The sequence below is a fragment of the Gavialis gangeticus genome, unplaced genomic scaffold (assembly GCF_001723915.1).
Source record: "Gavialis gangeticus isolate Ggan-Ray unplaced genomic scaffold, GavGan_comp1, whole genome shotgun sequence".
NCBI lineage: Eukaryota > Metazoa > Chordata > Crocodylia > Gavialidae > Gavialis > Gavialis gangeticus.
In genome coordinates, this window is record NW_017729025.1 from 37,532,021 (window position 1) to 37,546,073 (window position 14,053).

Sequence of the window (14,053 nt, forward strand, 5' to 3'; positions counted from 1 at the left end):
CTTAATTATGTTTTAAACTGTAATCCAGCCATATGTTAAAGCAATTAAATGGTACCATAAAACAAGAAATAATATACAGTTATTCCACCAAAATGTGTAGTAACTTTGTTGCTGGTTCTTATCACATCTTTAACTGAACATGTAGCCATGTAGGCCCGGGTACCTGGGAGTGCTGTTAGCTGATAGTGCACCCCCTGGCTGGGAACCTGGATCAGCTGACAGGGCTCCCAGCCATGGGAACTTACTATTTGCTCGTTTAGGATGATACAGAAACTGTGATCCTGGCAATAAGATGTGCACTGGCAATAAGGTGTGATAGGATCTGATGCTCAATCCTGCAATCATGCCTCCTGCCATGCATGTGTGGCGTGGCAGAAATGTGACTGTGTAGATCAGGTATCAGATCTCATTGCACCTTTACCTGCACATCTGGCAGGGGCCTATTATAAAGCAAGGGCCTTCCAAGCACTCCCATGCCCTTAAAAGCACAAAGGTAGAAATCATGTGTGACTGGCCCATTCACAATGATGATTTTGGTTGGTACAAACAAATAGATTTTACAGTTTATATTTCTGACCGAGGAACTGACAGGCTACGAGTTCATCCATGTTGAACATACAGATTTGCCAAAAAACCAAACAGACTCCTGATATTGAAATAACCACTTGAAATTCACCATGAAAAAAATCCCTCCCCACCTTCAGCCTTGGGTATTTGAAATCCTAAGATGAAATTTGGTGTGCAGTCGTGTCATTAAAAGCAACATCCATCTTCATATGCAGAAAACATCCCCTTTATCAGGCTGACACCAAGCAACACGACACATGCATTTGCCACACCCGAGCTGAGCAGGAGTCCTGATGGATCAGATTAAATGCAGAGGCTTCACTGTTTATAGTTTTCTTCCCACACACTAGAGAAGGGGAATGTATGAAGTCGGTGAACTGCTGGAGGATGGGGGGATGTTTTATCTTTCCATTTGCTTGGGCTTCCAACTAAATTGCATATTTGCCAATTATCCTGGATGGGGCCAGGGCACTCAGTCATTATGTTGGAATGTTACTTAATGCCTACAACTTCTTATCAGCGGGAGTGCAATTTATACATCTGGCAAACAGGCTAAAGGGATAGAGATGGGCTGAGTAATGTCAGACATGCATGGGCATGGGCAGAGGCCCCTTTTAGCATATCTAGCTATATGTATTGCAGGGATGTCAAACTCATCTGGTCCCGTGGGCTGGGTAAGTGACGCAAGGCCAGTCTACAGGCAGGGTCAGACCCATGGACCCCAGCCAGAACCAGTCTGCAGGCTGTAGTTTGACACTTCTGCTGTGAAGGAAACAGAATCCATCTCCTCTGTATTTGGGCTTCTTCACCTGTTCCAAGAGCTGTTTTATCATAGCAAGTCCATCAGCCTTTTCAGTGAAGAGGTTCTCACAACTTTGTGCAAAGCAAATGTTGTTTTAAAAGACTTACCTATCCCCAGGCTAGAAATAATTTCAAGATCTTGGAAACTACTGGCCTCTAATATTGCTTGTGGCAGCTTCAGTGTGAAGGGCAACAAATCCCTGTTAAAAATAAAGAAAGGAAAAAAAAACTCCAGTGGGTCAAACAGCTTGCGGTTCATTTTTAGCAACTGGATTTGCTGGTAAGTCTAGCTCAGTTCTGCAAAGTGGTGAACATCCTTAATTGCCACTAAAGCCCCAAACATACCCCAGAGATAGGAGAAACTTAAGAGTGGGAGGGATCTCTGGAGGCCTCACGCAGAGTGCCTTGAGTTTGTAAGTATCCAATGTAATAGGCATTTGGCAAAAAAGGATCCATGAGAACATCTCGCCTGGGCCCTCTGCACACCATAGCTACAAAGCACTTGGAAACCCTCCTCTGCACCCCAAACTCCAGTACCATATAGTAGGTCACTGGAAGAGAGCAGGAGAGACAAGGCTTTCACCAATGCCCTGGGTCCCCCCACAGTTGCAGGGAATTTGGTAGATAATGCCTAGAGAATTCTAGAAAGTGAATTATTCTACATACTACAGACAAAAGCAAACCCCACAACAGTCTCTGCCAATTTAACTTGGAGGAAAATTCCTCCCTGGCCCTAAATCTTATAATCAGCTTACCCCTGAGCAAGGCCCGCCAGCCAGGTGCGTGGGAGGATTCTCAGTATTGCAAGGAGCATGAGGCCACCACACCTAACTTTCCAGATCTAGCTAGCGACAACGCCCAAAGAAATCTGCAATTTGCATCAGTTGAGATTACTCTGGTTTTCAGCAGATTCTTAGCCCCAGTGAGCCTCTTTGTGCCATTCAGGTGGTTTAACCTCTGTGCCTCCATTTCTTCATTCAGGAAATAGCAATAATGAGACCAACCTGAATGGGGCTCTGAGACATTACATTATGAGATTTTTGGATGGAAAAAGCTATAGCACTGCAAATAGGTACAATGCAATTACTTATTAGTTAATATTGGATTCTCTTTTTGGTGACTCATAGGCCTTCCTCTATCACCCTTCCCATCCCTCCAAATCTAGCTCTCTCCTTCACGTAAAATAATTTAGATTAGATTTATTTATTTAGATTAATTTAAATTAGATCCTAACTTACAGGGTAAAGTTGATAAAGTAGCCTATTGTATGATGTGACAAGAGGTAATGAAACATGTTATGGCAGGGAACTTGGCAGCATCCCTTAACTCTGTAGTCTCAGTCTTTGTGGAGGTTTTGGAAAGTGTGGAATTTTTCTGAAGAAAACAGAATTCATCAGGGAGGGCTGGCAAGAGTCATAGGAATATACCTTCCATCTGGGCTCTATGGGGAAGCTTTTGGGATTGCTGATAATTGTTTTGCCTTGGTTCACATCTAACAATAATTTGCAATACCATTTCTACCTAATCCCTCTCCTTACAAGGCCCTTAAAAGTCAACAATAAAATGAAACGGGCAGTGAGGCACAGGCTCTGGCTGGCTTTACATGTTAAAAAGCTTAGCTAGCCATTCAGCAAGCAGCAGGAAGTCATTTTGAAAAAAACTAACCTCATGACTGGTTGGTCTCTGTTTAAAAAAAAATCTAAATGATATTGCAGCTCTAAAAAGAGCTAGTCTGCTGACAGATGAACCTGCTGTGACCTCCTTTGTCCCTTTCTAAAGGGCATGCGTTTTGCTGACTGGACTGTGTACCCCATGGTTCTGCCTGCTTCACTGAGTGCTTGGCTGGTTGATTATTTTTAATAAGCTGAGCTAGAGCTGGGATCTCTTTGTGGAAAATGTGTGGGTGTAAAAGAGGAACTGGGAGTTAACGCACTGGCCTTCTCTTACTATGTTCTTCATGTGCGTGAATTTATTGTTGAGATGCATAGATCTGACTATGGAAAATATTATTAAGCAGTGGCACTTCTAGAAAAAGATCCATTTCATTTGCAGGCCAGGCAGTTTACATGCAAGTCACCGAGTCACTCATTGACTTACAGGTACTATTTTAGTGGTGCAAGGTAATTTAGCCACTTGCTAGAACAGATCTGGCCTTCTCCTGAGAAGAGACTGTCAGCAGTGATAAACTGTTTCCAATTATTTATAGATTATTATTTACTAGAGACTGAAAAGAGGTCAATCCACTCAATCATTCGGGAGCATGCACTGGACTTCTAGGTGCTCCCCAGAGGGGAAAAAATCAGTGCTTAACCTTTTTTGTTACTCGATGCTGACAGAAAATTATTTCTCCATTTACCTTCAGCAGTCTTACAAATCAGTAAAAACATCAAAAGAACGTTTTATACCCCGTAGTATCCTCTATAAAAAGGAACTAAAAGCAAGGTCTTTCTTCTTTGTTATGGAATGTGCATCTTTAGCTGGGATATAGTCTACTGTGCTTATAACGCAGATGTGAACTTCCTCCTGCCCCCCATGGATCATATGGTTAGAAAATCTGGACCCAACTCTTATTAACATTCAGTCTGTTTTATGACACTGGCAACACAACTTACTATCATTGTTGGATCCTTTCCAGAACAGTATAAAGTGACCTTATCATAAATCGATTACTGCTGTGGACCTGATCTAACTTGGAACTACGTATCGACAGCAGCCCAGCACAAGTTGCAAAACCTGACCCACAAGGGTAGCTAATTTAAACCTAGCCCAGATGTGTCTACACTACACTGCAAGGTAGACATACCCCAAGCAGCTTCAATCCTCTTGTGATTACTGTTATGGGACTGCAAGGGTGATTGAGGGTTATCTTCAAACTGCCAGCAGTTTAAATCAAATTTAAAACCAGACTTGATAAAGCAGGAGCAGCGCAAAAAGGATGCACTGATACCACTGCAAAAAGATTGGCACAAATGCATATTTTAGATTAAACTGAATTACTACAGATCCATAGATTAGATTACACAGGGTTAACATTAGATAGGGAATGACCCCTGATAAAGCAGAAAGGACAATATAACAAGCCTTTTCTATCTCTAAAGTTTGTATGGCACATTTTTAATGTTTTATTCTGAATTAGTGTGAAATATTTACTATTATTTGTCTAAACTTCCCATCAAATTCATAAACCACAATCTTTCCTCAAGTTCTCTCAGCTCTGCTGGCAGTTTTTGCACGAGGTGGTTATTCCTTACTCCCCCACACCAAGCCCTTTTATGCATTCACTACTCTGCACTAGCTTTGGGCCCGGTCCCATAGCCCTTCCTTAAACAAAACTCCCAGTGAAGTCAGTGGGAGTTCTAGGTATCTAACTATTGTGAATTGCACAATTTAGCGTTACTCTAATAACAAGGAGCTGAAAGTTTAGTCATGTTCTGGAGCCTGCAAGCTTGAACTGAGCTCAGCGTGAACCCGAGCAGGTATACAGTTGTGGTTAGATACTTACAGGTTTTACATACTTATAGGTGTCAACATGCACATGAGCAAACCCCAGTGGTTTTGGCGAAGCTGTGCTTTTAGTTTTTTCAAATGTGAAAGCACAGAAGACCACTCCATGGTGGCAAAAGCCCATACATGAGGGCTGAACTTAAGGTCTATGTGAGCTAAACCCACCAAATTCACTGCAACTCTGGTAGAAGCACAATTGTAAGGTGCAGCATTTGGGACTGGCCAGTAGAAGCGTGACAGCAATTTGAGAGATGGGAACACACCATTTCCACGCAAAACTGAGGAAGTTTGAATTTTATGACTAGGCCTCTTTGTATAATGGTCAGGACTGGAACCAAGCCGGACAAAACTGGGAAATGTGAATTCAGTTCTGGGCCAGAATTTCATTACTTGGGCTCATCTCTAATTCATAGCAGCTGCACCCCACTTACACTCACATCTCATCTTCCTTACTTAAGAGGCAGAAAGAACAATCTCTGCTCTTATAGTTCTAAGTGCTTCTATTTGTGGACCTGTCATAAACCCAGCCTGACTCCAGTGAAGTCAGTGGAATTACACTGGTATTACCCTGAGAGCAGAATCTGGCGCTTGAACTGTTGGTTGCTTTGGGTACACATACATGGGCAATGTCTTGGAAAGGTGGTATTTACAAACCAAGTACTATACAGGAGCTAACCACCCTTTTGTTCCACCCCTGCATGACAGTAAAAGCCAGCTTCAAGCATGGAGTTACCCTAGGCCCACCATGAAGCAATCCCAATACAGAAACCATGAGTACCACTTACCTACTGACGCAGTAGAATGCTACCAGTTTGAAGACATCCTCAAACACTAGGACGGATCCCTCCAGGTACAAGACTGATAAGAAACAAAAAAGTATTCAGCAGCTGTTTTCACTGAGCCCCATGGGAAAGAGATGGCTGAGTTTGGCTCTCACTCATCTTTGTTTCAGTGGCAGGGGAGGAAGAGGAGTTTAGCCATTGTTTGGGAGAATACAAATGTCAAAGAATTGGTTCCAGCTGGCGTACTGCAATCTATTTTTTTTTCAGGAAAATGTAGAAGGAGCTGAGAGTCCATCTTAACACTAGTAAATTTAGGAGAAGCCAATGTGTTATGGTAACACTAGAAACAATGGAACACAAAATATATGTGTATGCACACATTCCTGACAAATGATTATGATTTCTAATTTTTGTGTTGTAAGCCAGAAAAGGATTATACCATCTACTACCGTGCATACTTCAAGGAAAATCACAGAGAAAATATTACTGAACTGTAACAAGATACACAGTACTTTCCAGTACTCTAGATTGGATTTCTATGTTATAAGATGCTAATGGAACCCCAGTTATTGAATTTTGAAGGTTTACTAGATGGTTTTCTAATCACGCAATTCAGGACAATCTTGGTATATAATACAGTTCATATAAAGCAGTGTGGTCAGTTTTAAAACAGGAAGACAATCTCTTTGATTATCTGCTTCAGAGTTTCTTTCCATGAAAACAAAGAGGCAAAAGCAGGAATATATGAGACAAGAAGCAGAGTAATATTGCCACATTTAGTGAAGCACCACCTAGTGTTGAATATGTATTATCATTTCAGTCACAGTGAACAACAGTACATGACAACACATGTAGTGTTATGAAGAATCGGAATTCCTTGGTTAACATTGACTCTATGGCAAAATGTGCATTTTGAGTTTTTCTATTCCAAGTGAAATTATAGCTGTTGGCTACATGTCCTGGCACCTTCAGGGCCTGGGAAGACCTGCATAACAAAGCCATATGTATATTATATAACTTGAACTTAACTGCCCTCTTATGTACACCAGTGTTGACCATGTTATACCACTGAAGGCAAGGGGTTGAAACCCAACTTGTCTGAAGCAATGTTCTACCAATTTCATTCTGAAGAGCTAGAGTGGTATGAAAAATGCATGAAGAGATCAGACTCAGGTGTCTCTATTCTGACCAGGATGACAGTTGACGGAGCGAACACGTCGTTTCAATGCACAAACACAATTCAGAACCGTCATTCTCCTTCAGCATAATTCAGAGATGGAGCTAAACTGGAACCCAGACCATAAACCTCATTTTCTATTCCCCAGATTTTGCTTAGGCTTTCATTAAGGATATAGCAAAAATCATTATTAAAACAAAAACCCCATATTTCTGAAACAGTGTCAACCCTCATTCAGATATGGTTACCTAAAAAGTGTCCTCCATAATGAAACACTATGGATGAAATCTTGACCTATGTGAAGCCAAACAATTTTTGCCATTGATTTCACTGGGGCCTAGATATCCAGCTGCAGGGGAGATACTCTCAGTACAGCAGAGGTGAGGCAAAGGTGGCTTTAGTTATTATTGGGCTCCCCCGATCCTGGGGCAGCCACAAGGTGATATGGTCCCCAGTGTAATCTGAAGCAGCCTCAGAGTTATACTAAATTATACCTCTGATCATTCTGACAGCCAGAGATCACTAGATCTTGGGTACATCCAGGATTGCCTGTACACTGGTGGCTAAGCATAGGTGGCACGCAGTGGCTGCACTGACTACATATTAACTTCCAGGGACTCCCAGGGAACATTCAGCAAGCTACTTAGACAGCCATTGGGTTGGTTTGCACCAGCAGAGTAGTAAAAGCAAGGCCAGAACAACCTCTTGAGCTCACATGCTCTTTCTTCCATTCTGGTTCTGTTTTACCTTCTTCCCTTTTACAAGTCCCAGGTCAGAGACACAGGTTCTGAATTTGGCTATGAGGCATCAACATCCCTATCAGTCCTAATTCAAAGCCCTCAGAGTCCTCCAGCTCCTCTGATTTACCATATATGTTGTTCTTTCAAACACTCATTCCCTTAACACAAAGTGGTGTCTCCCATTGTCCCTGTCATAGGTGATACTGGTCTAGGACCCATGTTTTCCGCCCCCAGAGTGCTTTGCTGTGGTCTCTACTATACTGGATATTGTTGACCCCCATTTTTCTTTATATTTCCTATACAATTAAAAGCCCCTTCGAAAGTGAATCCACAGCAGAGTTGTTTCTGCTTCACCCTCATGACTTATTACCTGGGCAAACATTCCTCCATCAGACTGCTCTTCACCCTACCATCCTGCCAGACTTTTGTGTATAGAGGCATTGGCTGAAGGTGTCTATCTGAGCTTTTAAAGATACTGCACAATCTTTATAATACGTTCTTAACAGTAATTCTATTCTGTGCCAGATGAGTTATGGACAGATTAACATCATCCTGTCATAGTGATATCATAATCTATCATACAGATGTAATTCATAACGCACCTTAGGCAAAAACATTTTTCAGTGCAGGAAGCTCTCCAAGCTATCCATTTCCCTGACAATTCTCCAGAAATCCAAGTATGATCCAAACAAGGATCATATTGCCTATTAAAGGATATTGATTAAGCATTTAGCAGCACCAATTTGCAATGTGTACAACTCATACCCTTCCAAATGGTGGAAAGAAAAACAAAAACATATAAAGCAATGTAAATCCAGAGACTCAGACTTGCACCTGGAGACTGGGAGCTTGTGAGTTGGTTCACATACATCTCAATTGATTTCATAAGGTTTCTGCACCATACACACACACACACTGTGCTTTTTCAGCCCTTGTTTTCAGATTAGATTAAAAATAACCAGATAACCCATTTGGGGCTTGCAATTTGCAGCTGCAGCTAACAGTGCACTTTTGCATTTGCAAATGGTTACAGATGTTATGGGAGTAATTTGTTCTTGGTCTGTCCACTCATTTTGTACATGTACAACTAAGTTGTTTAGGAGCGTAAAACTGGTAAAATCCCCGATAAAGGTGCCTTGTCCCAGTACAATTTAGTTCTCTGCTCATATAGGAACATCACCTCCAACACTTCGTTTTACTCCAGGAAGTTTTATCACAACTTTTCTGACAGCATACAACACTGCCATGTTGCTACAGTGCATCCATGTTTGGCTGCTTTGGCCAGTGATGTACATCTTCAGAGCACTAGATTGTGTTGGCAAAAAATGCATTACACAGTGGGTGGCCAATGTGCCCATAACACTGGTCAGATTGCCATGTTTTGAGAAAGTTGTGCAGTGCACTGTGGGATGCTAGGACTTTCCAGAGGGGAACTGTGGGTGTTTGAGGTCAAGTTCCCACACCTCTCTCTTTTTTCATCTTATGATCTCCTCTCTTATACACCGATTTACTATCTCTTTGCCATCTCACTACTAGAAGAGGGGTTGTCAACCAGGGGTATGCGTACCCGTGGGGGTACTTTGAAAGGTCCCAGGGGGTGAGCAGGGATGGAGTGCCGCCACCCCACACCACTGCCTCACAGGAGCAGGGCCAGGACAGGGCAAGAGCAGGGCTGCACAGGCGCTGCACTGCTGCTGCTCCACCGCTCACTGCACCTCCGCTCAGTGTCTGGCTGCTCGCCACCTCCACTCCCCCCACAGGTACACGTACTAAAAGAGGGGCCGCCAGGGGTACAATTATTAAAAAAGGCTGAAAAACCTTGTAGTAGAAGAATGAGTAGATAAGCAGAGCTGTCATTTGGAGGAACCGATAGTAATCTTCCTCTACTTCATGTGGTCATTAGCCTCTGGGGAACCCCTGCCTGTGATTTGTCTGCAATACCATAGCAAGGGGGGAGGGAGGGGGAAGTGGAGTGACCGCCCCGAGTGCCAAAACTAAGGGGAGCCAACAGGCACTGCCCAGCTGGGGGGCAGGGCACAGGATGGAGCCATGATGGTGTGGGGACAGGGGAAGGGTGGCTCCCGCCACTGTGTGCACTCCCAAGCATGCGCCCCTCAGATCTGTGTGCAGGGTGAGGGTTGGCTCCTGCTGTGGGCTTGCCCTGGGCGCCAAACTTCCTTGCTATGGCACTGTTTCTCTGTCCAGGTAGAAATGCTTTTGTGTCATAGTGGTGATGACTTTGTGTCACCTCTTCCTTTTCCCTTCAATTGTTCCCTGCAGAATCATGTTAGCCAAGCCTGTTGCTCAGATCACATGGCCAAAGCATTCCACTTTCTGTCCTTTTACTGCTGCTTGTAAAGGCTCTTGGGATCCAATTATCAGTTCCTTCTTCTCTGATGGAGTTGTTAGTCCTACTTCTGAAGAATTCTTCGGAGACACCTGAATTCAAAGGCTAGAATTCGTTGTTTTGTTGCTGTTGGAGGCCATGCCTGTTGAGAACGCAGCCACTCGAAGAACTTTCACCATAAAATGAGGAGACTATCCTTCTAGATTTCATCCAGCTTTGGGAGTTTGGGTCACAATTCTACTTTTGATTTGTGTTTCATGTTCTCTCTTTTGTGATGGTAGTTTCCAGGTACCTGTACGAATCCATTTGTTTGTATTCTTGCCTTTGATGTATACACACATTGTATTTGTATTTCTTGTTGATTAACAGAATTTCCCATCGTCACTACTTTGCTTTATTTCTGCACTGCTCTTTATCCTGTAGGCAGTCACAACATTGTCTACTCTTGCTAGATCTGCCAGCTCTGGTCACATTCCACCTCCTATCACATTCATATTGTCTGCAAAGCAAAGATAAAGGGGCTTTCCAGCTTCAAGTGATACTGTCCCTTCAAAGAACTGACAAAGAGAAAAGGTGGAGCAGACATGGTGAGAGAGGACACCTGTCTTACCACAGGTCTACAGAACCAGTTAGAATATGTCATTTGCAAGGGCCATCCATGGTCTCTACATTTCTATAGAGGACTTCAATCATGGTTTTGATTCTTTTGCTGATGTTATACTTCTCCATCACAGCCGATAGCACTCCCTGCCATACAAGGCCCAATGCTTAATCAAAGTCTATGAAGTTGTTTCTTTTGATGCTCTCTATATTTTTCACTCAGGATTCTCAGGCTAAAGACTTGCTGCACTTTACCTGGTCTTGAAACCTGCTTGCCTTTCTGCAAGCAGTACCATTACTTGAGGTTGTTCAGGAGTATCAGTTTGCTTGGGTGACCAATTTGGCTGATGGTGTAGTAATTAGTGCAGCATTCTGAGAAACTATAATTACAACAGAATAGATCATGGTCATACAGCTTGCTACCTCATAGGCTAGACTATTTCGCATTTTTTGTGAATTGTATCAATCACAGCAACATGCTCCATTCTCTATTCTTGCTGATTTGCCAGTTTGAAGACTTTGTGCTGCTTCTTCGATGACTTCTCAAGTATAAATCAGTCTCTTCTACTTCTTGTTCACATGCATGTCCATTGATGATGTCAGGATCAGAATTTAGATTGTGGCTGTATAAGTCACCACAGTTCTCCAACCATCTATCTGCAACAACTTTTAGTTTCTGTTTAAAGGCACTTGTATTTGTCCTAAATCATGGATCTTTTTCCTTGTTTCTTGGTTAGTTTCCTGACTGTATCTTATGCGTAGAACATAAGAAGTGACATACTGGGTCAGATCAATGCTTCATGTAGCTCAGTATCCTATCTCCAGCAGTGGCAAACAGTGGATGCATTAGAGGGAGACTATCCATCCTCTATCATACACTGCCTGGCATCAACAATCATTGGCTTAGGGATATCAGAGGATGCATCCAACTGCTCTGATTAACAGCTATTAATGGACCTGTCTTCCATGAATTTACCTTATCCCTTTCTGAACCTGGTTATACTACCTGCCACTATCTGGGAACAAGTTCCACAAGTTAACCACATGTAAAAATACTTCTGCTTGTTTGTTTTAAACTTCGAAGAGCCTATTTCTTCTGTTAATTTCACTCAGTGTCTGCTAGTTCTAGTGTTCTGCAATCTGATGAATAACAGTTCACTATTCAGATCCTTCACGATTTTATAGAATGATATCATATTGCCTCTCCTCCTCCTTTCCAGACTGAATTATCTTAGCCACTTTAGTCTGCCTAGTACAGCAGCTGGTCCATACCCCACCTCAGCTGCATTTCTCTGTATGTTTTCTAATTCTACTCCAGCCTTTTTGAGATGTTGAGACTCCAGATGTGCCTCTTTTCCTGCAAGTTGCCTCTGCTGAGTTGACACTATTTACCCAATGTGCAAAACTGAATCTGAATGTCAAACTCCCTGTAATGCTCTGCTTTACCTTCCTCTACTGTACCAGTTTCCTTCTTTAGCTATGTAGACCTAGAAGGATGCAGATAAACCAGGACTGTCTTGTCTTTCCTGGTTTTCCCAGCACCTCTTGAGTAACTTTTTCAGAAGTTGCTCAGTCATCTGTGCTGTCTTTCAATCCTCATTATCGAGAGGCAAATCTTCCCTCAGTTTGACTTGAAACTGTTCAAGTCAGAGCCCCTCTGCTTGTCCAATTCCTGCTTTATCCTGAGGTGTCTTTCTTTAGGCTGCTTCTCAAGTTTAATCTTTTATGGTTATTATGTCAAGATTGTGATGAAGCCTCATGTCAACTCCTGGGAAAGCTCATATGAACTATAAATCTAATGAGGTGTTATGAGTTTAGGGGTTTGTCTCTATCAAATCTAATGCATCCACTGTGCTGTACATTAACCTGTGATTCATACCCTTAAAACTTCTCGTTGTCCATGGGGGTTGAGCAAAAGGCATATTTTTACAGGATATGCTGGTGTTTTGAGACAAGTGGAATATATCTTTGACTCTAGAAAGAAAGCATTGCCTTCTAAGTGTAATGGCTGCTGAGAAGTAGACCTCTGCCTGGTTTGCTCCATCAAGGTTTGGGACCTCTAAGTTTTTCAGCTAAGGATCTGGGTTGTATTTTGATACATTTCCCTTTTCTTCCACCATGGGTTCCCACCATGCCCTGGTCTCACAGGCTTAGGACTCCCAAGCATCTCCAAGACCTCATTAGCCTTCTTTGTCCACTTCTATTTCCTTCTGGTCATGGTTAGAGTTCCCACAGTTATGGTGGGGCTGGGGCTCTTTTGGGTCCCCACTGAGACACTGCCAGATAAAAGGAATTAACATGCATCGCTGCTCAGTAAAATATCCCAAGTACTGCAGCAGTGAGAGCCCCAAGATGTCAGCAACAGCGTTAGCCTCCTTTGTCTTCTCGTTTGGCTACCAAAGTTATTTCCCCTTTTCCTGACAGTGGAGATCATACCTGTCATAGCACAGCCTCTGCTTTGCAATGACTATATTTTTGTGGAAATTTTGTTGTTGACCTTGTACTACCCCATCTTTTCACAGGTTGAGGAAATCCAGGACTGTTCTCCTGGTTCAGGTGGCACTATGCAGTCTAACTGATTCTGTAGCTTCGCAAGGAGCCTTACTTGTGTTTTCACAAAAAAACAAAAAGACAGCAGAAAGAGAAGCATTTCCTAACTCACTAAGTTTTACAGGGGAGGGAAGGGGAAGCTTCAGCCTTCTGTTTTGGTAGGACCCCTGGACAGCTGGATTAAAACATTTAATTACAGTGGTCCCTGTTGCAGGCGTAGGTGCATGGTGGTATTGCTGCTGATGGACTAACACAAATAATACATCTACAAAGGCAAACTACCAATGCCAGTAAGGGGCTTAGCTGCACAAGGAAGTGGCTTAACTTGTTTGGCACAAGTTCAGGGTTTTGTCAGTAAGACAAATGGAGTGTAGATGCCAACAAGGTTGTGTCAACAGAAGGCAAGCATTACTGGTAACACTTTGTAGTGGGGAACAGGCCATAGAAATTTAAAACGACCCAGCCTGTACTGGGTAGTCAAAAAAGGGGACAGTAAAGCACACGAGTAGATGCACCCTGCCTCTGACCCTTAGCTCTGAGGGGATGACTTTAGGTAGAAAGAGGGTGCATTTACCCAAGTGCTTTACTGTGGAATAAACTGATCAGCTCCACAGTAAAGCACTGCCATCTACACATGCACCAGTGTTACGGCACAGTAAACTAATTAACTGCACTGTACAATAGTACTGTCAGGGACAGTACTATCTTATAGCAGAATAATTAAACTGCATATAAACACGTGTGGACATTGACCACGGGTGCAAATTGCACCTATTTAGCCCAGCCAGCTGGGGGCCAGACTCCTGCCTCCTGTCAGCACCGACACTACCACTTGGAGCCTGGAACTGAACCCCCAGGCCTCCTGCCAGCTCGGGCCTGCTCTGCCCCAGATCAAATTGCTGCTGGCCTACATCCATGTGTAGATGGTGTACCTGGGAGCAGTTTACCCAGATACACCATTTGAGCAGTTTACTCTGGCTCAAAC

The 14,053-nt window shown here is 43.0% G+C and overlaps 1 protein-coding gene across 3 annotated transcripts in view; it reads right to left on the minus strand.

Moving 5' to 3' along the window:
• Positions 1–14,053, minus strand: part of RIN3 (Ras and Rab interactor 3) — a 152,383-nt gene that overhangs the window by 45,689 nt on the left and 92,641 nt on the right. For all 3 annotated transcript variants that reach the window (XM_019518643.1, XM_019518641.1, XM_019518642.1), the window contains exons 4-5: positions 5,658–5,730; positions 1,477–1,568 (exon numbers count right to left, since the gene is read on the minus strand). In XM_019518643.1, coding sequence (XP_019374188.1) covers positions 1,477–1,568; positions 5,658–5,730 — 165 coding nt within the window. The remainder of the gene's footprint in view (positions 1–1,476; positions 1,569–5,657; positions 5,731–14,053) is intronic.